Source organism: Zalophus californianus, chromosome 15, assembly GCF_009762305.2.
Source record: "Zalophus californianus isolate mZalCal1 chromosome 15, mZalCal1.pri.v2, whole genome shotgun sequence".
NCBI lineage: Eukaryota > Metazoa > Chordata > Mammalia > Carnivora > Otariidae > Zalophus > Zalophus californianus.
Window position 1 is genome coordinate 63850601 of NC_045609.1, and position 25942 is coordinate 63876542.

Here is a 25942-nt window from a genome sequence, read left to right on the forward strand (position 1 = left end):
TTTTGAGCTCTAATGAGTGATTCTCAGCTCTGACCGCACATTTTTTATCACCTGGGAACATCTAAAAGCTATTGATTCCTGAACTATACTCCAGGCTAGTATTTCTCAGAGTGTGATCCCTGACCGTATAATGATATCATCTCTGTATTTCCTAAGAATCCAGATTCTTGGGCCCCACTCCAGACCTCTTGAATCAGAAGCTCTGAGGGTAGAGCCCCAACATCTGTTTTAACAAGGAGATACTGATATAACTGAACTGTGTGAAGTCTGTGGCTCCAGACCAATTTAAAGCAGAATTCCTGGGATAGGGTCTGTCTATTGGTATTTAGTATCCTTAAAGAGTTTCCCAAGGGATTACACTATTTTGCCAGGTTCAGGAGCTTTCATGGAAAGTAGGTATTGAGCTGGGCCATGCACAGGGAATATGCAGAGTGGAATGGAGGGAGCATTCCAATGGTGACCTGAGCAAAGACATAAAGGAGGAGACTGTGATGTGAATTGGAGAAATCTGTTGAGATAAGTTTGTTTTTGTAAATTTAAAGATATAGCTGATAAGTTCATTAAAAGCATTTGAGCTTTGGCCTTACCACTGTTTTACCCTCGGTACCATCCTCATGCATCCTCAATGTCCAGTTTTCTTCTTTCTGGTGAAGACTTTGCTGTGGGATTCACATTCGCAAGGAGAGAAACACAAAAGCCTAGCCCCGCCGCTCCCCCCTGGCAGCAGAGTGTTAGGAGAGGCTGGGCTGAATGAAGTTCCAAATTGGAATCTAAGGCTACAGGATGCAAACTTGCTGTGTCTTTGGTGGTGGGGGAGGCTCAGTTTTCTGTGAAGGGGTTGGACGAGATCAGAGTGTTTGAAAGGTGGCTGCATTCAGCTGTCTCGGGCACTGTTGCATCTGGGTGAGCAGCTAACGGTTCCCGATAAGTCCCTGTTTGACCTACTTATATGTTAGGACTTGGAGACTGCTTTTGAACAGATGGTATATATGCCAGAAATACGTTTGAAAGCTACTTGACCTTTTTCAAGTGTTTTCATCAGTAACACCTGTGATTATATGGTCCTAGGCTCCAATGTGGGTTTCTTCCCTGGAGGTGTGGCTCTGGTTTGGCTCCTTATTGCCTTTGTTCCCCTACAGGGAACAAAGGCAATAAGGAGCCAAACCTGTGTCCTTGGTCCTGGCTCAGAACTCAGAAGACCATCAGTTTTGGAGAATAACCGTGACCCTCTCAGAGTTTCACGTGATCCTTGTGTGTTTAGCTGTTAAGTGTTAAGTGTTAGAAAATTAAATATCCTCAGGAAGAAACCACCTCATGCATATTCATGCCTCTATAGACTTTTTTTCCCCCTTTTTAACACCCGTTGAGCAATCCACATGATAACCATTATCTGGGGGCACAGGCAGGAAAGTGAGATCTCTTTTGCCTGAAGAGGTTTGTCTTTGCGACCCAAATGTGATCTCCAGGCTTACAGAGGGCCTTATGAAGTTTATCTGACTGAAAGTGTTGTAATCATTCATTCATCAAATGCATATTGATGATCTACCATGTGCTAAGCACTGTGATGGAAAATGTCAAGAGAAAATCCAGCAGAAGCCCGTGAAGTCGAGGATTGTGTCCCCTAGGCAGAAAGAGGTGATTGCCATTCAGCGTGATGGTTTCAACCCTGGAAAGGAGAGCAGGCTGTTAAAGGGACCCTGAGCAATGCTTGGTCCCCAGGTTTGTGGTGTATAATCTATCCGATGAAGGGGAGAGGTACTTACACTGAATCTCCCTAGCAGGGCTTTTTCAGATCTAGTGCCTGGAACAGTGCTGTTATTCAGCGCTCCACAAATGTGGAGCTGAGGTCTGAGGGCAGGCAGGAAAGCAGATTAGTTTATCCCACCCTTCTAATGAAAAATAACAATAGCTAAACTGTGGTGAATGCTTTTTGTGTCAGGTGCACTGTTCTAAGTGTTTACTACTTAGCTCATTTAATCCCGTAACTGTGTGAGGTCAGTGTTATCTTCCCATTTCACAGATACAGAAACTAAAATCATTTATTGGCACATATGTTGGGGGGCTTGCAAAAAGGGGCCTGATCTTACTTCTCCTCTTGAGGAAGAATGGGAAGATCCCCTGCAAAAGGTTAGTTTTCCCCCAATCATGGGTGTTAAGTTTCAGGAAAACCTTGTGATAGGAGAATTAACTGTTGAGGAATTTTTACATGTTTATAAGGGTTCTTATAGATTCTTACCTGTTCTTGATACTGGTTTGTTCTTTTACATTCTATTTTATAGTCACTTCATTAAAACCAGGAATACACATCACCAAATAAAGGCACTACTGATGACTTGTTTTCATTTGGCATTAGTAGTAATCCCCACATAGGTAATTTCTCTTTACTACCCGATACATTTTAGAAATTTTGATAGTTTCCCTCCATGTAACTTCAATGGGATGCTTGCAATTTCATTTTTACTTTGTTGCAGGCATTAAGCACAGGGAGCTTGATGTGTCCCATGCTGGTTCTTTTTTTTTTTAAAGATTTTATTCATTTATTTGAGAGAAAGTGAGAGAGAGAGAGCACAAGAGGGGGGAGGGTCAGAGGGAGAAGCAGACTCCCCGCTGAGCAGGAAGCCCGCCGTGGGGCTTGATCCTGGGACTCTGGGATCATGACGTAAGCCAAAGGCAGCCGCTTAGCCGACTGAGTCACCCAGGTGCCCCTGCCATGCTGGTTCTGCACTGGGTACAGCTCCTGGCTTTCCAGCCCACCTTGGCCTCACATTGGGTCCTGGAAATGTGAAGGAGCTTGTATGGTTGCAAATGAAGAGGTGTCAGGGGCGATGATTAACCTTCTTGGCCTACCTGAGCAGGCAAGCCTCTCAACCCCTTCCCTATACTCATGGCAGCTTCATGGTGCCTCTTATATATGTCTTGGCTCATTCCATCCTCATAGACCCAAAGGATACTCAAGGTCAAACCCCACATTTTCTTTTCTTCAACTATATTTATCCTTCTCAGACTTCTTCAAGGATCTCCATTTATTACTTCTCTATTATTGGCCCAACCTCCTTGTTCTGTTCCCAGCATATCCTTCTTAATGATTATCACCAATAGGAGGGACTCCCAGTTCATGTCGTCTCAATTCAAAATTTTCTGAGACACTGTATTGAAAATGTATGCAGAGTGCATGTATATTTCCTACAACGCTGCCATAAAGGACTTCAGATGGGAGGAGAGGAGGCAATGGGGCAAGATGGTTCTGGTCCTTGGTTCTGAGAGAGATGGCTACCTGCAAACCTCTCACCAGCCAAGAGAGGCAGCTTACCTGGGAGGTTAAGCTCCTGGCTCAAAGCCACCTGCCTGGTTGACCCTGGGGTTTTGCTGCTTACTATACTGTGTGCCTTTTGGCAAGTTGCTTAATCTCTCAGTGCCTAACTGCATCCTTTTAATATGGAAACTATGCAGAAAGATTGGTTCAGGACTCTTAGGATTGATGTGAGGATTCAAGATCAGCATTTGCATTTAAAACAAGGCCCGACACACAGTACTAGGTCTATCAATTGTTATTATCGTGTGACTTTAGGCACCTTACTTAATCTCTCTTATTATCCCCATTTGAACAAGGATGAAAGTTCGATGAATGGTATCTTCCTTAAAGAGTCATTTTGAGGATTTATTACGATAATGCATTTAAAACACCAAACACGATGCCTGACATATCAATGGTCTCAATGCCCATTAGCATTTATCCTTATTACCATATGTACTTTCCCTAAAATTTCCACAGGTTTATCCCTTACAACTTGTGCCTACCCTCAGAAAAATCACAAAATATCTACATCTAGTATTTCTTTGCTTGCTGTATCTGTGTGCACTTTTCTTACATTAGGTTTTTAAAAGTGGGGGCTTTGGGAGGCTTTAAGATTAGGGACCTGATGATTGTCAGAGCTTCCTGATAAGGTTGTGTGTCCCTGAATAGCAGTAGTTCGTGGGCATCTCAGCAGTGTTAGGACTAAGGGAGGAGGTGAAATCTGTGTGTGCTTATTTTTGCTGTCTTGTTAGCAGGGGAGACGTAGAGTCCAGGCATCAATTAATAGTGTTCAGATAAGCACTGGTTCTCAACTGGGGGCAGTTTTGACCCCAGGGGATCACAGGCAATGTCTAGAGACAGTTCTGATTGTCAGGCCTGCAGGAATGCTACTGCATGTAGTAAAGGCCAGGGATTCTGCTAAATATCTTGAAATGTATAGGATGGCCCCCACAACAAAGAATTATCGAGGCCAAAATGTCAACAGTGTCAGCATTGAGAAACCCCAGGCTAATGCCAGCACTATGGCTGAAAGTAGGCAGTGGCCTTCCCCTATGTGCTGGAAAAGGGCAGGAGTATTCTTACCCATAGCATCCAAGTTTCCCTGCTCTACCTCTGGCCAGTTGAGCCACTTAATCCCTTCTCCTGTGGATCCAGAGACAGAGCAGCTTTGAAGTACAAATTTCTCATCGCTATCATTTAATCTGAAGGTACACCTAATCTTGAACTGTGTGTGGTAGTAAATATTAGAGAAAGATAATTAGGGTCTCTGTCCTTAGGAAACTCACTGTCTGACAGGTTGTATGTTAATAAGAATCATTCTCTGTAATTCATGGCTTAAGCAAATACAGAAACACACTCACACAAGTATGCTATAGGCTTACATGGATAAACAGGCTGTAATGTCAGAATGGGATGAAGAACAGGGCTCTCCAGAGGAACAGACCAGTGGGATATGGAAGAGACAATAGCATATGCAAACAGACCAATAGGAGGGTGGGGGAGGAGCCTGGGAAAGAGAGAGATTTATTAGGAGGAATTGGCTCATGTGATTATGGAGGCTGAGAAGGCCCAGAGTTCGCCATCTGCAAGTGGAGATTCAACGGTTAGTGGTGTATTTCTAGTATGAGTCTGAAGGCCTAAGAATTAGGAGCATCAATGCTGTAAATTCCTATCTGAGTATAGGAGAAGACCAATTTCCCAGCTAGAATATAAGGCAGTGTAAGTGAGTTCTCCTTTACTCCTTCTTTTGTGTCATTCAGGCCTCCAGCAGATTGGAGGAGGCCCACCCACATTGGAAGGGCAATCTGTTTTACTCAGTCTACTGATTTAGGTGTTAATTTTTCCAGAAACATCCTAGAAGATGTTACTGTTACTAATTAGCATTTTTTTGTTTCAGCTTGAAGAACTTTCTTTAACATTTCTTGTAAGACTGATCTATGTGATGACCTCCTTTAGCTTTTGTTTGTCTAGAAAACTCTTTTATCTCTCCATCACTTCTGAAGCACAGTTTTGCTGGGTAGGGTATTCTTGGTTGATTAGCAGGGTTTTGTTTGTTTGTTTAGTGCTTGCATATATCATCCCACCCCCTTCTGGCTTGTTAAGTTGCTGCTGAAAAACCAGCTGATAATCTTATGGGGATTTTGTTGTATATAACAAGTGGTTTTTCTCTTGCTGTTTTTAAGATTTTTCTACTTGTATTTAACTTTTGATAATTTAATGATAACGTGTCTTATGTGGTTCTCTTTGGATTTATCTTTTTTGGAACTCTCCAGGCTTGCTGTATCTGGGTGTCTGTTACCTTCCCCAAATTAGGGAAGTTTTCAGCCATTATTTCTTCAAGTAAGTTTTCTGTTCCTTTCTCTCTTCTTCTGGGACCCCTACAATGAGAATATTAGTCCTCTTGATGTTTTCCCATAAATCCCTTAAACTATCTTCGCTCGTGTTTTATTCTTTTTTCTTTCACTCCTCTGGAGGAATTCCACTTCCATCTTAGAGTTCACTGATTCTTTCTCCCACTTGATCTAGTCTGTTACTGAACCCCTCTTTTTCAGTTCAATTATTGTCCTCTTAAATTATCTTAAAAAATCATGGAATCAGATCCATGATTTCTGTTTGGTACTTTTTAATATTTCTATCTCTGTTGAAATTCTCATTGTTCTTCTGACCTCAGTTAAGCATCTTTATGCCCATTATTTTGAACTCTTTATCAGGTAGATTATTACCTTCCTTTTTTTAAGATCAGTTCCTAGAGATCTATCTTGTTCTTCTGTTTGGAACGTATTTTTTCTGGGTTGTTTTATTTGTTTGTTTGTTTTCCACTTTCCTTGACTCTTCGTGTTGGTTTCTGAACATTAGTTAAATAGCCACCCCTTTCAGTCTTGTCAGAATGATCTCATATAGGAGAAGAACCTCGTAGACCAGCCTGACTGAGTTCTTAGCTGTCTCTCAACTCTGTCATTGGTGATTGTCCAAGTGTCCTTCTTTGTTCTTGGTGGCTTTTAGTAGTTATGAATGTCCCAAGACCTGTCAGTGAGGATTGCAGTCAGCATCGAGATACAGGCTGATGAGAAGCTGCATCCTCAGGTACAAGCTGGGAAAATATGTAGTTAAGCTTTCAGGGAGAAACTTTTTTTGCCAGTTCCCTCAGTCCTGGGCCCAGGTGGGTAGCTACCAGGGGTGGGGGTGCTCTTGTGCCCATTAATAACTGTTTCTTTGCTTGCTGCAGTCTCGCTAGTGCCTCATTAATGCAAGGCCCACTGACTGCTAGCACCAGGTGATCCAGGGACCCATCGCTCAAGTGATAGCTACAAGAGCTGGGGTGCCAGATATGTGTATAACCTCCTTTCAGGGAGATACTGGTGACTTGATTTTATTATTGGAGCAGGCTGGTGGGAGAAGTGTCTGCCAGCTTCCCCAGTCCATGAGGAGGATTACAGATAGCCCCCAGATATCTGCTAAATTAGAAGCCGGGCCCTCAGGCGGTAGGTTTAATGTATGCAGATAAACCCCTTTCAAAAAGACTGGGAGATGGTTTTCTTAGCCTGCTGCCTCTGCACCGAACCTTGGGGAAGTAGATGGTTAAGAACTGCTTCTTCGTTTGCTGCAGTCCTCTGGGACTCATGAGTGAAGCCCTGTTGGCTATCAGAGCCCGGCAATCTGGGGTCCCATCCCCTGAGGAGCAGCCCTGAAAGCTGGGGTGTGGTCATGTGCACTACTCCTTCCAGAGAGCTACTGACAACTTGGAGTGGGCTACAGAGAGAAGATGGGAAAGGTGTCAGTGGGCTTCCTCCATCTCTGGGGAGAATCACAATCAGCCCCTTGAAGCCTGCTAAATTAGAAGCCTAGCCCTTAAGCAGCAGCTTTTAAAGTATGCAGATAAACCACTTTCAGGGAAAGATGGGGAGAAGGTACACTGAATCCTAGGGCAATTGCTGCAGTGTTTGCTCCTGCACCCATGAAGATTTGCTTCTTTGTTTGCTATCGTCTAGTGGACATAAGCCCCACTGGCTTTCAGAGCTAGGTGTTTTGGGAGCCCTTCCCTCTGGTGCAAGCCTTAAAAGTTGAGATTCTAGATGTGGAGACCATACCCTTTGCTCCTGGGTGAGAAGCTGGGAGTTGGAGGTTCCCTCCTGGTTGTGTGGCACTATGCTGGATGGGTCGGTTCATGGTGAGAACGCATCTCAGCCATTTCTAGCCATTTTGATGTGGGATGTCCCTTGCCCCCTGCTTCCTGTTTTCTCTGCCTCCCTCCCCTCGGCACAGGTGTCAGATACTGTACTCTGCTCTAATTTGGTAATGGCCTCAGGGCCAGTGAGAAGTGTAGAGATTTATGGTGTAAAGGATTGGGTTTTGAGTTCTTAGGTCTGTTTTTCATAGGTTTTTCCATGTTCTTGCTGTCTGGGTATCAGCTGTTGATTCTCATCCTTTTAAATTCTACTCTTTCTGACTTGCTGAAGACGGGAAAGCCAGAAAGCCCATCTTAGAATGATATTTAAAATAAGAGTAAGTAGACTGTGAGTAAGAGCTTGCTAAGAGAGTGGATTATGTGATCTCTCTAGTGCATGGATGTTTTAATGTCTGTATTACCTCTTTTAGCTGACTTTTTGGGTCATCCTCCAGGCTGGATATCTCACATGGGGGATGGCTGACTGGGCTTTACGTGCGCAAGGTCGGAGGCCCACAAGAATTAGTCTGTAAGGATTTTCAGCCTGTCTTCTTTTGGATATTGGCCATAGACTTTTAAGCTCTCCCACCCTGATACCTAGGAGAATTTTGTTCTTGTCAGACCAGATTTTAAAAATGTTTGTCGTCAGACGTTCATTGTTTCTGGGCAGGAGGAAGGAAGGGCAGATAGCATCAAACTTGGGAGGGCAACAGTGCCCTGAAGCAAATAGCCAGAGCGGAGGCTAAAACACCCTCCTCAGAGGACAGGACAGGGTGGGGAATAGCACACTCCCAGCGGGAGGACAGAGGGGTGCAAAGTGCTGGAAAGAATCAGGCATGGCAAGACTGGGGCGGGGGAGGGGTGTGTGGGTGGTGGGAGTTGTGGGAAGAAGGAAGATAGTGGGGAAGAGAGAACTTCTTAGGTGCCAGGTGGTAGAGAAGAGGCAAGGACAGAGGTTTGGACGTGGATTTCTGTAGACTCTGTCCTCTTTCATGGTTTTTTTGTTTTGTTTTGTTTTGTTTTGAGAGTCACTGACTCCCTGATACCATTCCAGGCTCCTTAGTTGTGAGCATTACAGGTCACAGCTGTATCTGCCAGGATCATCAGTGGCCATACTCTGCTGAAGTGGCTTTCTGAGTAATAGCCCTGAAATGCTTTCCCAATTTTGTTGTCTGCCGTCCATGTGCTCACTAAGCTTCTGTGTCTCCTTCCTTCCCCAGGTCGGTGGCTGGATTGGATAAGGAAGCAGACCTGGTGCACATGGAGGTGCGGACCGCCGATGGATGTGAGTGCTGAGGCCGTGGGTGAGGCCAGGGGAGATCTGCCAGCAGGTCCCTCTCCTCCCCCAATTTGCATTTTAATGGCTTGAAAAGATGAAAAGCCCTGAGCTCCATTACTGCCAGATCCATCCTATTTCCCAGAGTAGGGGGAGAGGCCTCTGGTCCCGAGGGAGATGTTTTATTGAAATAAACCCTCAGGAATGAATTTTCTGGGGATGTGAGTTAATGTGATGAATTTTGAGGCTCCTGTTAGTAATTTCCTGGCATCTTCAGTGTAATTCAGATAGGGGTGTCCATAGCTCATCACAGTACTTTGCATTCACACAGCAAATTACAGGGGCTGCCAGCTTTAAAAATTAACCCTTCATATAGTTAAGCTTACCAAAAAAAGTCACTGGGAAATTTTTTCCAAACTGTTTATTCATTCATTCCATGAATATGTAAGGACAGACTACTGTGTACCAGGCATTGTTCTAGGCCCTGGAGATACAGTGGTGAGCAAACTATATTGTCCCTACAAACAAGCAGTAGAATCCTGGGATCTTGAAAACGTGACCCCTTTGTACATTGTGCACCTGCGTACATGTTACACTGAATTTGACTGATAACATATCATTTTGCACTGCTTTAAGCATTTTACTCTTCCTGGAGTTGATCATATTATTATAAGGCTCTTCTCTACCCGGAAAAGTCAGCTTAAAGTCAACTAAAACATATATAAAATATGTGAAAATATATGATCTATATGAAATAGATAAGAATATAATTAGCATAGGTCAACAATAGAGCCAAAGTCTATAGAAATAGTAGTGATGGAGGGATGCAGCAGAATAGGCACCTGTTTGTGAGTTGGGGTCTTGGGTTCTGCCACCCACTAGTGATGGGGTCTGCGGAAACTCCCTCTGATCTCTGTGTTAAATCCCTCCATCGTCTGAGAATACTCATCTTGCCCTGCCCACCTCAGAGAGTTATAGGCTAATCAAATGGAGAAGGATGTTATAGAAATTACAAAATGTATAGATGTAAGGAGGTTCAGTTTTGACCTGGCTGTGGGTGTTGGAGTATCATTCAGAATACATTAAGTAAAACTACATGTGCTTAGTCCATATGCCAGAAACATGCATTTTGGGGAATATTTCATTTGCTTTTTTTTAATTTTTAAAAGACTTAGAAGATAGCCACATTTGTTACTATATGTCTGACATTCTGCTGAATACTTAATTTTTGTCTTTCTTTCTCTGCGCGCGCGCGTGTATGTGTTTTAATTGGTCTTAAGTCTCTGAAGCAGACAAGGATGAAGGATGGTCCACACTCTTAAAAAATGTTTTTTAACAGAAGAGCTATTTAAGATTTAGGAAAATAGGGGCACCTGGGTGGCTCAGTCAGTTCCGTGTCCAACTCTTGGTTTTGGCTCAGGTCTTGATCTCAGGGTCGTGAGATCAAGCCGTGCATCGGGCTCTGCACTTAGCATGGAGTCTGCTTGAGATTCTCTCTCTCCTTCTCCCTCTGCCCTTCCCACTCATGCTCTCTCTCTCTCTCTTTTTAAAATAAATAAATAAATCTTTAAAAAAAAAGACAGGAAAATAATACCACATATTCAAATTCACTGATCAGAAGGGTGGTAAAGCTTGGATCTAAGATTATATGATCTGACTCTTACTGCTGAGAAAGAAACTGGGGGAAGAGTGAGATGCAGGGGTATGAAGGAGCAAACCAGGGCTGCAGCAGGAGGGCAGATATTAGCTCTCAGATGACCCACAGGCCAGTTTTTGGTATGATCCCTGCCTTGGCGTGGCTTCCCATGTCAACCTTTTTATGCCTTATATGTGATCTAGGCTGGCTCTAGTATTTTAGAGTTGGTAAAACTTGATAGGATTTTCTGACCTCCTACCTAGTGTAGGAATCCCTTCCCTGAAAACTTCTGAGAGTGTGTCCTCAGGTTCCCTGACTTCAGGCTTAATTAGACACATCCTTTTCTACTGTTGGACAGCTCCCATGTTTTGTTTTATTAAGCTAATTTCTTATAGTAAGCTTAAACCTATTTTATGAAAGTTTAAGAATTCTGATCCAAATTTGGATAAGGCCTGTGGTGCAGGACTGCTGCAAAATTTTATGAGATTAAAAAATGTAAAACACATAGAATAGTTTCTGGCCTATTGTCAAGAATCAAAGAAAGCAGACAGGACTATAGCAGGGATAAATGTCATGAGCCACACTTGGGTTAAAGTATAGTATATATTGGTTATGTTCCATTTTCTAGGTTTTTTAAAATCAGTTTCTCAAGAGTTAATCTTCTCTCAACTTAGACTGGCTCTAACTCACGTTTATTTAGAAGACGCATATAACAAGACTGCATTAACCTGGAGAGATTGTATTTTACATCTCTTAATGAAATGCATGATGCCTTTCTTTTGTGCTATGTGGTGAGAGCTTTCTTACTTATAAAATCACACATACACACACATCTTCATGTTTTAATCATCACAAAAAGGCACAGCATGTATTTTATTTCCTTTTTTTTCTGACATGGTAGTTTGAAATAAAATTTGCCCAAATTCATGCAGTTAGCTAGTGACAGAATAAAAACTAAAGCACAAAACTCTTTTTTTTTTAAAGATTTTATTTATTTATTTGAGAGAGAGAGAATGAGAGCACGAGAGGGAAGAGGGTCAGAGGGAGAAACAAGACTCCCTGCCGAGGAGGGAGCCCGATGTGGGACTCAATCCCGGGACTCCAGGATCATGACCTGAGCCGAAGGCAGTCGCTTAACCAACTGAGCCACCCAGGCGCCCTAAAGCACAAAACTCTTAATACACTAGAAATAGAAGGGAACCTCTAACAAAAGATGTCTACAACAGACATGCAATTAACATCATATTTAATGATGAGATACTGAATACTTTCCGTATAAGAGGAGGAAGAAGGAAGAGATGTTTATTTAGCCTCACCACACATATTCAACATCATGCTGAAAGTCCTAGCCTGAGCAATAAAGGAAGAAAAATGAAATGCAAATGCACTTCATACAGATTGCAAAGGAAAAATTAAAACTATTATTATCCTCATTGACACAATTGTGTATGTAGAATATCCCAAGAAATCTACAAAAATAAAAAACTCCTAGAACCAATAAGTAGGTTGAGCAAAGTTGCAGGAGACAACAAATTCAGTGGAGAAAGGATGTAATTTTTAACAAATGGTATTGAAAAAAATTGGGCAGCCATATGGGAGAAAAGTGAACTTCAACCTATGATTCGCAACTTAAACAAATTTAACTCAAAAATGGATATTTCTAAATGTTAAATATAAAATTATAAAACATATAGGAAAAAACATGGAAGAAAATCTCCACAACTGTGGGTTGGCATCAAGAGCAAGATTGACAAAATAAAGAATTGATAAATAGACTTCATCAAAATTAAAAAACATTTGCTCTGCTGAAGGTACAATGAAGACACTAGGAGAAAATATTTTCAGATTACACATTTAATAAGGGACTTGTGGTCAGAACATAGAAGGGACTTTCAAGACATAGCAATAAGAAACAATGCAATTTTTTAAAAATAGGCAAAAGTTTGAACAGACCACTTACCAGAGAAGATCTAAGAATGACAAATAGGCAGATGACATGATGCTCAACATCATTAGACATTAGGGAAATGCAGATTAAAACCATAATGAGATATCATTACATAAATACCTATTGGAATTGCTAAAATAACAAAACTGGTAATACCAAGTGCTGACAAGGATTGAAAACTATTGGAACTCTCATATATTACTGGTGGGGATACTAAATATTACAGTCACTCTGGGAAAATATTTGGCAATTTCTTATAAAGTTACACACACTTTATGATTCAGCAATCTCACTCCTGCATATTTATCCTAGAGAAATGTTATAATCACACAAAAACCTGTACACAAATGTCTGTAGCAGACTTAATAATCACCCAAAACTGGAAACAACCTAAATATCCTTAAATATCCTTGAATGGATGGATGGATAAGTGAGCTGTCATACATCTGTAAAAGAAAATAGATGAATTTCAGAGGCATTATACTGGGTAAAATAAGACAATCTCAAAAGGTTACATACTGTATGATTCCATTTATATGATCATATGGAAAAGGCAAAACTGTAACGATGCAGAAATAGATCAGTGGTTTCCAGGGTGGGGGAAGTATTTCCCAAGAAAGAAGCATGAGGGAATTTTTCAGGGTGATACAAATATTTGGCAACCTGACTGTGGTGGTGGTCACATAAATCCATATGTCTGTTAAAACTTTAGAACTGTATGCCAAAAAAATTACTGTGTAGAAATTGAAAGAAGTTTGTATTTAAAAAAATACTAAAATAAATATGTAAGTAAAAAAGGGAGGGCGCCTGACCGGCTTAGTTGGAAGAGCATGCCATTTTTGATCTCGGGGTCATGAGTTTGAGCCCCACATTGGATATTGAGGTTACTTAAATAAATATTTAAAATTAATACTAATATAACCTATATTGAGGAAAAACTAGAGAACACAGTTCTTGGCTTCTAGTTTTATAGAACTTCCTACCTTTTCTGATTAATTAATTAATCAGTTTCTTGATCCACTTATTTCTTCTTTTATTCAGTGTTTATTTAAAATCTGTATAATCTGGTCACTGAGGGGACATAGAGGTGAATGTGATACTATCTTCACCTCAGGGGGCTTGTAGACTGGCTAGGGAAACATTAAGGATTTGAGTAATTCTAGCACAAGCTGACAGGAATATTCATAGAGTTGGACATATGTTGAGTTACAAATGGGAGTATGGCTAATAGCCTAAGAAAGTTGGGGGAAACTTCTTAAAAAGACAAAGTGTTTGATCTGGCACTTCAGAGATTAGTAGGAATTTATCAGAACATTCTGGATAGAGCAGAGAGCCTCGCATGTGCCCAGAGTTCACCCATGAAGAGTGGTGTGTGCAAGGCTGTGGATTATGGTCTGTGGTTATTAGAGATGGAGGGAGAAAAGGCCAGTAAAGGTATCCTGGGGACGTCCTGCGAAGGAATGGGTAGGGAGCTTCCTGAGCCGCGATCCACATTAAGACACCAAGCATCAAAGGCTATTTTTACCTTTATAATGAAAAAGCTTTCATATTACCATTGTAATTTCCTAGCTGTGACCTTAGATATGGATTATACTAGACAGTCCCACCTGGTTGTTTCAAGTTCCTTTCTCTCTGCCTCTTCTGCTGGCATGTTTAATATTTAAGCCATAACAGCTGACAGATAAAAAGCAAGCACCCATTCCAGCTTATTCAGACCGCAGCTCTGAGACGTTTCTCCCGACACTGCTATGCCCCCATCTCTGGTGCACAAGGCGGCTTTGCTATGTTTCCCTAGTCCCCCATCCTGCCTAACTTGGCTCCTAACTCAGGAATGGTGCTGGGAGATAGAGAAGGGGGCTGGCTTGTGTCTGATCTCCTTGACCGGGACAGGGGAAAGGAACAGAGAGAGAATGGTGTCTGTGATGAGACCAGGTGGCATCCTGCACCCTGCTTCTCAGGGGTGGTGCATTGGTCAGAGAGGCTTCTTAGTCACTCCCAGCTCTGTGTCCAGGTCCTTTCTTGTCTGGTGACACTGTGCTTGCTGAGATAGCCTGTGCTTTCTACCTGCCAAGAGAGGCAGGTGGGCCCGGGCCGACTGCTGGAATGAGTACAGTCTCCACTCCCTGGCAGAGGGTTGGACGGTCCTGGCCGGGGGGGTTGGGGGCAGGGAGCGGGTAGTGGGAGAGGCACCAGAAACACTATCATCCCTCCAGTTCTGTCTCCATGGGGCCATGTTTGCAATTTATGTTTATCCTTTTGTGGAGCAGGGAGAAATGGTCTTTCAGATATTCATAGGCAAGCAGCCTGGGAAAATAGAAACCTAGATCTTAATTTCAGTTTTTTCCACTGAGAGGCTGTGTTTCCAGGAAGCAACTAAAATTCTTGAGGTTCCTGTTCCTTCATTGTAAAATGAAACAGAATTAATAATTTTTTCATTTTTCTGTCTAATTTGTTTATAGGATACTTACTGGGCATCTACTGGATACTAGTCATGGCGTGGATTTCTAGAGATATAAAGAGGGAATAAGACATGATCTCTGCCCCCAAAGTCTGTATTCTAAAAGGGAATAGGCAGACAGATATCCCAGCAGTTCCTGAATAACTGATTGCCTTGTAATAGTTACACACAGGACACGTTAGGAGCTCACAGGAGAGGTTACTTCTTTCTTTTTGGTATATTTGAAGTCAGTTGAAACTTAGATTTTTCTAGCCCTTTTGTTTTGTGATTCATATGTTTAAAATGAAAATAATTCTCTGAAAATCTTAAATCAAAAGAACTAGTAGGTGTTAGATAATTGTTATTTTTCCTTCCTCTGACTTTCCTTTGTTATTCTCCTTTTTTTTTTTTTCCATCTTGGAGAGCCTGTTCCTTAATCAGCCCCTTTCAGACCATTTACCCCATGTTCTGGATTTGCTAGTTACTATTTAGCAAATTACCCTCAAAGGTGACTTGAGCAGTAAAATTCCATTCTCTGTTTCTTCCTGCAGCACAGTTCCTATGGCCGTTTCTCTCAGCTTCTAATATTCATGATCCTCTGGCAACCTGGTTCCCTGGTTCCCTGGTTCCTGGGATCGATCCCACCCCAGAGATTTTGGTTTAAATGGTCTGCTGTAGGGAGTCTATATATTGCTAGGCATGGTCCGGATAGGATTCTGATGCAGGTGACCCATTCAGGAACACTGCTTTGAGGATCCCTGACCTCAGTTGATGCTGGGATTACAGCACAGCACAGTTCCATCCTCATAAGCATGAAGAAAGAGCCTTGATGTTGGAGTCTGGAATTACCCTGTTGTGGAAAATGCATGGGTTCATAGGGCTGGAAATGAGAACATACAAATAGGGCAGACATGTCTTTCTTTGCCTTCTTTCTTTCCCTTTTGTCTCTCAAGACAAAATCATAATAAATCATAACTCACTATAAGCACTTTCCAAGTCAAGATAACTTTCATGTGTCTAAAGCCATATTACTTGTTGAGGTGAGAGGGAGAGATTCATAAGTAGTAGTAGAAATGGTTTAAAACCCGTGAGAATGTTCAGAGAATAGAAACAAGATATGGCTATGAAACAATTAAATGTTACTCTATGTAGTTCCCAGAGCAAGACAGGGATGCAGGCATTCATACTCATAGCAATGTAGAAATGTGTGTTTCCTGTTTATTCACCCTCTGACATTCAGTTCATTGAAATGGAGCACTTTCCCATGTGTAAAAGACAGTGGTTCTCAAAGCCTAGCATTAATTATAATTACCTGGAGGACTTACACACACACACACACACACACACACACACACACACACACACACACGGGGAAGGTCCTGGGCATTGGCCCTTTATAAAATTGTCCTGGTGATTCTAAAATGCAAGCAGGACTGAAAACCACCGCACTAGATCTGAGCATCCCCAGATGTAACATGCATATATGAACCATCTGGAGAGCTTGTTAAAACACACATTCCATAGTCTGACAAGCTCCCCGGTGCTGCTGATGGTCTGTGGACCCCACTCTGATCAGCACTGCGCTGTGCTAAGCTGTGGGGAGTATACAGATGAATAGGACGCAACTGGGACTGGGAAGTGCACAGGGGAGGGGAGAGGCAGATAGATACACAGATTGTTATTGTGATTTAATGTGCTGAAAGCCACTGATCGTCTGACTTAAATCTCCTGAAGAAAGTGCTACAGGAACCAAAAGGAAGGGTACTCCCACTGCTGAGGAGTAACCGCAGGCCACATAGAAGAGGCTGCATCTTGGGAGATGACTTGGATTTTCCCAGGAGGATGGTAGAAAGGGGGACGGGGACCTGTGCTGTTCAGTGTGGCAGCCACATCATCACATGCGGTTGCTGAGCACTTGAAACGTGCTGTCCGGATTGAGATGTGACGTGTGTGCAAAACACACACCAGGTTTCAAAGATGTACTATGAATTCAAGGATGGAAAATAACCCATTAATAATTTTTATATTGATTACATGATGAAATCGTAATATTTTGGCTATTTGGGGTTAAATAAACTATGTTACAATTAATTTCACTTTTCGATTGACTTTGTAATAAAGGTTATTTGTGACTCACATTGTATGTGCGTTGGACAGCCCTGCTCTAGTCTGGAGGGACTGCAGGTGCAACAGCACAGAGGGTGGCTCTTCTGTATTGTATGTGACATTGACCATCCTCTCTCTCATCCTGGCTTCCGCAGGCTGGAGAACTCCCAGTGTGAACTGGTCCCTGTTCTTGTTTTGATGTAGGAATCTCCACTCCAGCCCACTCCTGTCCTTTCTTTTTGGGAGTCAGACTTCCAGATTATATTGCTGAAGCCATTGAATTCTCTCTTGTCCTGGCAGGGCTTAAACAAGGCAAGCCAGCCAGTTTGGTTAAGAGCAGTGTGAAACCTGTTTCTACCATGCAATTCAGGATTCAAATGACTTTTTCTCCCATTGTCTTCTAGAAGTCATTTTCCTCAGAATGTCCCCTGTGAATTCTCCTTACCATCCCCAATATACACTCAGACACATGCACACACACACACACACACACACACACACACACACACACACACACACACACACACACCCCCTGCATTCTCCATCCAGAAGACAATTGGATGTCACTAAAAGGGCATCACCTTGGTGCCATAAGAGTTGAGCTGAAGAATTATTTTGGTCATTTAGAAGCTGTTTGACCTTGGAGAACTTTCTTAACCTTTCTGTGATCCTTTGTCTTCCAGTGCTTTATATATTTCAAAAAAATCCTAACAAATATAAGAAATATTTTTATTAGGTATTAGTTTTTTCATCAATGCGCTAATAAAGGTGTTACTGAAGACTAAAATTTACACTGAGGCAGATCTCAGTTCAGTGAACCTAAGAGCAACAATTAAGAGTACCCCAAGAGGCGCCTGGTTGACTCCGTCGGTTAAGTATCCCACTCTTGATTTTGGCTCAGGTTATGATCTCAGGGTGGTGGGATCAAGCCCTGCATCAGTGTGGAGTCTGCTGGAGAGCCTCTGTCTCCCTCTGCCCCTGCCCCTGCTTGTGCTCCATAAATAATTTAATTAATTAGTAATAAGTTAATAAAATCTTTAAAAAAGAGTACCCCAGAATGGCAAGGGTTACTATGTGAAGTAATGAGTTTCTGTTCATTAGAAAGTCTCAAGCATAAACCCTTTGGACGTTTCATAGGAACACTATAATAAGTGAACCTGGATATAGGCAGAAAGTTTTTGACATTTAGGCACCCTGTAAATTTCTAGAATCAAAGCTTTAGCACATATGCCACCATTTCTTGTCCTGGTGTTACCATCACCTGTCATTAATCAATCCCTGCACTTCTCGCTGAGTCAAGATAAAGCCCAGTATTTCTTAACAGACTCCAGGGAGTCATAAGTAATCAAAGGGGTTTGGCACACAGGCCAAAACTATTAACTCTGCAGCCTAACCTTTGGGTTCTAGACACACAGAATATTGGCTCTTAAGGAACCTTACATTATTGACTAGTTCAGTAATTTTAAACTGTGTAACTCCAAGCTCTAGCAGTGTTCTAAGAACTCAGAGGCCAAAATGGGGGTGAGGTGTGGGGTTAAGTCAGCGGGATTGCAGAACTCTTGACTTCTATTCACCCAGAGCAGGTACACTAAAATATGCTTTCTGTATTGAGAACATAGGATTGTCTTTGATAAAAGGGTTCAGGGTTTTTTTTTTTTTTTTTAAGTTGAAATAGAAAAATTGCATCACTTTCAGGAAAGCACTAAAATGTGCAACAACATTCCCAAGGTCACATAGATAACCAGGGATAATGACTGAACCAGAACATGGATTCTGGTCTAATTCTCAGACTGATTTTTCTTTCTTTTTTCTTTTTCTTTTTGTGTTTTTAGATTTATTTGTGTGTTGTGTGTGTGTGTGTGTGTGTGTGAGAGAGAGAGAAAGAGCACAAGCAGTGGGAGTGGCAGGCAGAAGGAGCGGAGAAGCAGGGTCTGATATGGGGTTCCATCCCAGGACCCCGGATCATGACCTGAGCTGAAGGCAGACACTTACCTGACTGAGCCACCCAGGCATCCCAGACTGATTTTTTTTCCATATTTCAAATACATAATGGTTGGGATCATTGGTTCTGCTGTCAGTATGCCTGCGTATCAATCCCAACTCTGTCATTTCCTAGAAGCTGTGGAACTCAGGCAAATCACTTAATTGTTGTGCCTCAGTTTCCTCATCTATGAAATGGGGATGATAACAATTTTAACTCCTTATTGGATTGTTGCCAGAATTAAATCAGTTAATACATGTAGCTCCTGTAATACCGGAAGACAGAGTGAGCATTCAAAAGTGTTACTTCTTGTGGTTTTCTTTGTCATCATCATTGTTGTCCTCATAGTCAGCATCATCGTCCTCATCACTGTCCTCATCATCGTCATCATTGTCACAGTCATCATCCTTATTATTGTCACCATTGGCATCATCTCGATCATCATCATCATCACTGTCATTATCATCACTATCGTCACTCATCATTATTGTCATCATCATCTAGTCATCATTTTCATTGTCATCATCATCATCTAGTCATCATTGTCATCACCATTGTCATTGTCATCGTCACCATCATCTAGTCATCAATATAATTGTCATCGTTGCTGTGATCATTATGTAGTCACCATATTCAGTCAGGCTCAGTTTATTTGGCAATTGGAGTAGAAAGAGACCTGAATGCAGTATTCGGAGTCCTAAGGTGTTCAAGATCACTGCGATTTGTAAATATCTGTAACTGCCAGATGCCTCCTGTGCCTTAAGAAAGCAGGCGACACTAGAGTTCTCCTTTGGGCCTTTAGAAGTTTCACAAAAACTCTAGAACCATAAGCACAACAGGCAGGAATGGAAGCTACCTTTTTCGATTCGTTGATTCTGTTTTTGGTACTTACTATGTCTCGGGAGCCGTACAGGCATTTGCAGCAGTGTGGATGTCCTGCACACGGGTTAGCCTCACTCCTCAATCAAGGAAAAGGAGGCTTATGGAAGCTAAATAACTTCTCAAAGGTTCCTGGAATCTGCTTGTTTTTACTTATTTGCATCAGAGAGTTAATGTTATCATTCAAAATAAACAGCTCCTGAGTATCTCTCTAAGAGAAGACCTGAGGAGCTGATTTGCTTTTTGTTCACGATTTTAATGCACTTTTTCAAATTTTGACAACATGTATATTACCCAAAGGATGGAAGTTGAGTGAATCATGGAAAGTTTCTTTCTCTGAGGTGGCAAGAGGCAAGATGGCTAGGATAGTTTGACTATTTAGTAATCTCAAAGGCAAACCATTACCACAAGTCACAATATCATTCAACATAACAAAAAAGTTTAGGTTTTTGTTCTCCACTTCCTGGAACTTCAGGGAGTGCCTGACACCTGCGGTTTCATGTACACCTTGACCCACTACAAAAAGGAATGAATCAGTCAGTCTAAGACCACCCCTTCTTGCTATATGAGACCTTTGGCCCAACATTTGCTACATGGGAAGGCATGAAGGCTGGATGCATTAGGGAGATGTTCGCACCTTCCCTAAAGAGTCTTCCAGTGCTAGAGCTAGTTCCAACAGGGCCAGATATTTCTAAAGTTACTGAGTAGATCCCTCTATTCACATGTAGGAAACAAAGGCTTTGACTTTTAACTTTTCTAAGTGGAGCAGTGACTACACCAGCTCTTCGAAATACACTAGGAAGACATTTGACATTTAGAAATACTTTAATCGTCAGGGTAATGATTGACTCTCAACCACTGGGGAAATCACTCTCTAATTTTCTTACAGAGATATCCAAATGAGTTCTTCATTCAATCTGGTCTTTCTAGTTTTTCATTTGAGAACATTTCAAAGGAAAGGATACAAAATACAAGTTCAAGGATATGGATTAATCAAAGTTAATCCATTGACATGTGATTATATAGTGCTTTCCATGAGCTTTGCCTACCTAAAAGACCATGTATAGTGTTTACTCCCTTTCCAGGAGTAAAAAAAGTAAAAAAAACTTTACTTCCCTTCTCCATCTTAGCTGAACACAAAGGCTGCCTCCTCCTTTAAGTCCTTCTTGGTTATTCGAGCTCAGACACGTTTTTGTTTTTGTCTTTTTCTTTGTGCACACCCAAAGTACTTTAAGGAATTAAACAGTGATATAATTTTGGAATATGACTACTAAGAGAACCTGTAATACGGCCTTTTGATTCTCCACAGTCAAACAGAACATTAAGTGTTATTATTTGAAGATATGAGAGAGGCTGAGTGTTAAATTTCCTTCTATTTTCATAACAACAAAGGGATAACGTTTATTAATCTTTTAAAATGGATCCAACAATGTGTTAAGCATTTTCATACATGATCTTATCTAATCCTGATGACAGTCCTTGGAGGCAAATGCTGACTTACAGGCATCTCCCAGACGAAGAGCCGTGCTACTTAGTCAAGGGTGATCAGCAAATAGCAGGTTCAGGATTTGAACTCAGCCCATTCTAGCTTCAGAGGCCTCGCTTTCAAACACCATGCTGCGCTCAAGAGATCTGACCTTCTGCCATTTTATCAGGCATCTGGAGTTTTTATTAAAAGCTAATGAAAAGGCCACATGTGTTAGAAGCCTAGTTTGGGATTCAAGTTAAATGACAAATATCTTTCAGTTTCATCTTTGAATCTCCATGACTGTATCTGGCCTCATTTTAGGATAATGTCCAAAGTCTGAATTTGAGAACTTTCACAAATGTGAGGTTCTTGGTGTCCCCTGCTCACCTTTGACACCCAGAGTCCCTTGTCACCCTCAGTCACTTCCATCTGTTGGCCAGGCCTACCTGATAATTTACTCTTCCCGTTCCCCCCATTCTGGGTTCTCACCAGACATTGGGCGCCATAGTGCTTACTATCATGTCTCCTGTGTTTTGAAAAATAAAAACATTGAGATTTCTAATGTACGAGTCCAGCTAAAGACTGCAAGGCCCCTGAATTTTAAGTGGATTTGAAAAATTCATTTTAGAGCTGCTTTCCTGTTAAATTGGACCTTTCATTCCATGCTGGGCAGTAGCAAGCATGGGAGAGCCAAGTAGGATGAGTTTGGCGCAATAGCTCACCTGCTGTGGGCCAGGGTTTCGGTAGGTTTTGATTTTGTTTGGGGAAGGCTTGAATACTCTCGGTTCTTTTTTTTTTTTTTTTTTTTTTCAAAGTGTCCAAATGTGAGAGTGAATAGTAAATAGGGGAAAATGAGCCCGGGGGGTGGGGGGAGAGGCAGTACAAGCAGATGTCCTCCTGTGTGTACCTTTGATTCACAGTGTAAGGAGCTTTCGGAGACCCTGGCTGGCAAGAAGGAAGCAGGTTGTCATGTCAACACTTGTGGTTTCTTCCTATGTGTTTACTACAGCTTTTTGCTGGGTTTTAGTGACTTATTCTAGGAGAAAATTGCTAAGGCTTTGTGGGTCCAAGAGTATTCCTGGTGGGCAGGCCATGGGCTGCCTGGCCCAGCCTGGGCTCCTTGCCTTCCCTCGCCCTCTCAGCCAGAAGTGGAGAGCTAGGCCACTCCTGGCTCTCTCTGCGAACAGAGACAAAGAGGAAAGCATGGGCAGGCTGTACTTACAGAATGGCAAACAATCTGGTCTTGCTAATGGGTCAGGGAAGAGGGGGAAGAGGGTCTGTCTCTTCTCTGGAGAGGTAGGTAGGAACCAAATTACAGAGTAGAGATAGGGAATGAGCAGCTCCTGGGGGTATTTGGATGTAGGCTTGTTTTGTTTGGCTATACAGTGTTTGGTCTGCACCCTGTTTTAAATTTAAAATAGCCGTCCATTTTTTAAAGATGTTATTTATTTGTTTGAGAGAGAGAGAGAGAGAGAGAGAGAGAGAGAGAGCATGCACATGACCCAGGGAGGAGCAGAGGGAGAGGGACAAGCCAACTCCGCGCTGAGCACGATGTGGGCTTTGATCCCACGACCCTGAGATCACGACCTGAGCCCAAATCAAGAGTCAGACACTTAACCAACTGAGCCACCCAGGCGCCCCTAGCTGTCCATTTTTTAAAAAATCAGGCAACTTCACCTTAAAAAAATAGGGACAGTTAGATTTATAAAACACAGAACGTCTTATTCTTGCCTGTCAACGAATGGACACTGAGGAGCAGCTTCTCCTTGAAGAGTTCAGTGTTGGCGATTTTGTTGCAGTCCCCAGCACTCCTCAGTCATCCCTGACACTGAGGCTGTGCACCAGCTGCCATTTGTCATATTCATCCAGCTCATTTTACTCCTACACATGATTTGTCTGGCTCCTTAGGCATTTGATTTTATTAGGCTTCTTGTAAAAAGCCTTCCATTCTATAGAAAGATGTTTGGGCTTTATCCCAGGACCCTCAGAGCTGTTTGAAAGCCAGGAGAGATGAGCTCAGGTTTGGGGTTTAGAGATGACTCTGTTCCTTGCCTCGGGCCCGTGCAGTTTCCAGTCCATCACGCGTGTGCGGGCGAGTCATGAGATAGACGCAGTAGGCCACGCGGGTGAGAAGGCCTCGCCCCAGGCAGGCTGCAGGGCTTGTGGAGAGAAGGGGAGAGACTCTGGAAGCACTTCAGGGGCAGAATTATCAGGGCTAGGAACCACCTGGATTATATGGCACGTGGAGGAAAGAAAAGGGAAGAGGCTTGCACTCGTGGGCAGATGATGACGCCAGCAACCGCTAATGGAGAGAAGGAAGTGGATGTTTGATGTGTTCTGAGTAAGAATACCAACAACAATAGACTGTGTTCAGCTCTGGACACTCAGGAAGTTGGAATATAGCCCATAATGAATTCATTTCTTACCCAAATATGTTTCTTTGTTAAATTAGCCTCATGTGTATAAATAAATGTGTGTAATAGCTGGCTACAGATAATGTGATCAGCCCTCTCCTAGTCAGCAGGTACACTTCTCTTGCTCTCTGCTGTATTCCTAGCACCTGAGCAATCCCCGGTACGTTGTGTGTGCACAAGAAAGGCTCGGTGAAGCCACCAGTAAATTAATTAATTAAAGATAAAAGGGGATAATTTAAAGTACTCGTGGTTTAAACTCAATTGTTATAAATTTTTGCTTAGTTAAGCCTTTTGCCTTTATCTCTGCCACCTGCGAGCTGCCCATGACACCTGTGCACACCTGGGCGCACATTCCAAGGAACAATCACATGAGATGCATATAGTGATGAACGTGGTTTTAGGTGATAACAGAGACTTCTCTGCTTTTAATACTAAAATGATTCCTGGGGCGCCTGGGTGGCTCAGTTGGTTAAGCAACTGCCTTCGGCTCAGGTCATGATCCTGGAGTCCCTGGATTGAGTCCCACATCGGGCTCCCTGCTCAGTGAGGAGTCTGCTTCTCCCTCTAACCCTCCCCCCTCTCATGTACTCTCTCTCGCTCTCTCTCATGCTCACTCTCTCAAATAAAAAAATAAAATAATAAAATGATTCCTAACTTTTCATTTTGGCCCCTTACTATTTTTAAATACTGTTCAATTAAAACCATTTTATTTTATTTTTAATTTTTAAAAGATTTTTATTTGAGAGAGAGAAATCATGAGAGAGAACAGGGGTGGAGGGCAGGGAGAGAGAGAAGCAGACTCCCCGATGAGCAGAGAGCCCGATGTGGGGCTTGATCCCAGGACCCCGGGATCATGACCTGAGCCAAAGGCAGACGCTTAACCAACTGAGCCACCCACATGCCCCAATAAAAACCATTTTAAAAGCCAGTGTACATAGAGGTTTCTTCACAGAGACTTACCTGTAGTTTTTCCTTAAGGAGCAAATAACTGAGTGGATTGTCTTTCTTGGATGACCTATGATCAGAATGAGAATGCATTTTATAGTCAAAGATTTTTCCTATTCAGCTACAGCTTCTGCCATCATGGTCCTGGGTTGCTTGAGGAGCTGTTCACCTGCTGAGATCTTCAGAAGATCTGACAAGTAATTGTACAAGTTTTATAGATTTTATACAAGTAATAGGTGAATACATTCTAATTGTTAAAATAATAAAGATGTATATAATATAAAAAGCAAAGGTCCCACTTCAATACTACCTCCTCAAGTCCATTCTTTTCCTCCACAAGTAATCATAGCTAATGTTTTATGGGTTCCTTTAAAACTTTTTTCTATGCACAGGGGCACCTGGGTAGCTCAGTCGGTTAGGCGTCTGACTCTTGATTTTAGCTCAGATCATGATCTTGGGGTTGTGGGATTGAGCCCCAAGTTGGGCTCCATGCTCAGCGTGGAGTCTGCTTGAGATTCTCTCCCTCTCCCTCTGCCTTTCCCCTGCTCTCTCTCTCTCTTTCAAATAAATAGATAAATAAGTAAATAAATAAGTAAGTAAATAAGTAAAATCTTAAAAAAACACTTTTTTTCGCTGCACTGTGGCACAAACCTATACATTTATAAAGACAAAGCTTTTGGGGACTTGAATTATATCATGCTATCATATTGGCAAATACTTTGTCAAAGGTTATTTGGAAAGGAACAGGGACCTTAGAGAAATCAGCATGTGAATGTTTCTCTATCTACTTAATTCTTTTAATTGCAGCTAGCCCTCTGTAATATGTGCACCTTGGTTTATTGAAATGTTCAGGGACATTTAGCCTGTTTCTGATTTTTCACTGCTGTGCACAATGCCACAATGAGCATCTTTGCCCTTGACTCTTTGGGAAAATATATGAGTATTTCCCTAGAAGACATCGCTTGCATTAGAATTGCTGGTGTAAGATATGCGCATTTAAAATTCTGATAGATATTTCCAATTTGTTCTTCCAAAAAGCTACACCAGTTTACCCTTTTGCCAGTAGGATGTAAGATTAACTCTTTCCCCACTCCCTTGCCTCATCTAGATATTGCCATTTTTTAAATTATTACAACTCTTGTGAACGTGAATGAAATCTTGTTGTTTTAAACTGCATCATTGATTTCCCATGAGGTAGAGCCTTGGGTACTGATGAGAGCTTTGTCACCATATTTGCCCTTGTGTCTAAGTGCCACTCTCCCGTTTCAGATGCTCACTACCTCACCTGCAGGATCCAGGAATGTGCCGAGACCACTCGCAGTGGGCCTTTTGCCCGTTCCATTGACATCAGTTCCCTGGTTGTTCAGGATGAATATATCTTCATTCAGGTGA

The 25942-nt window shown here is 42.1% G+C and overlaps 1 protein-coding gene across 2 annotated transcripts in view; it reads left to right on the forward strand.

The window, feature by feature from the left end:
* SORCS3 (sortilin related VPS10 domain containing receptor 3) overlaps positions 1-25942 on the forward strand; it is a 633396-nt gene that overhangs the window by 457885 nt on the left and 149569 nt on the right. For both annotated transcript variants that reach the window (XM_027597074.2, XM_035724341.1), the window contains exons 6-7: positions 8681-8745; positions 25820-25938. In XM_027597074.2, the coding sequence (XP_027452875.1) occupies positions 8681-8745; positions 25820-25938 (184 nt within the window). The remainder of the gene's footprint in view (positions 1-8680; positions 8746-25819; positions 25939-25942) is intronic.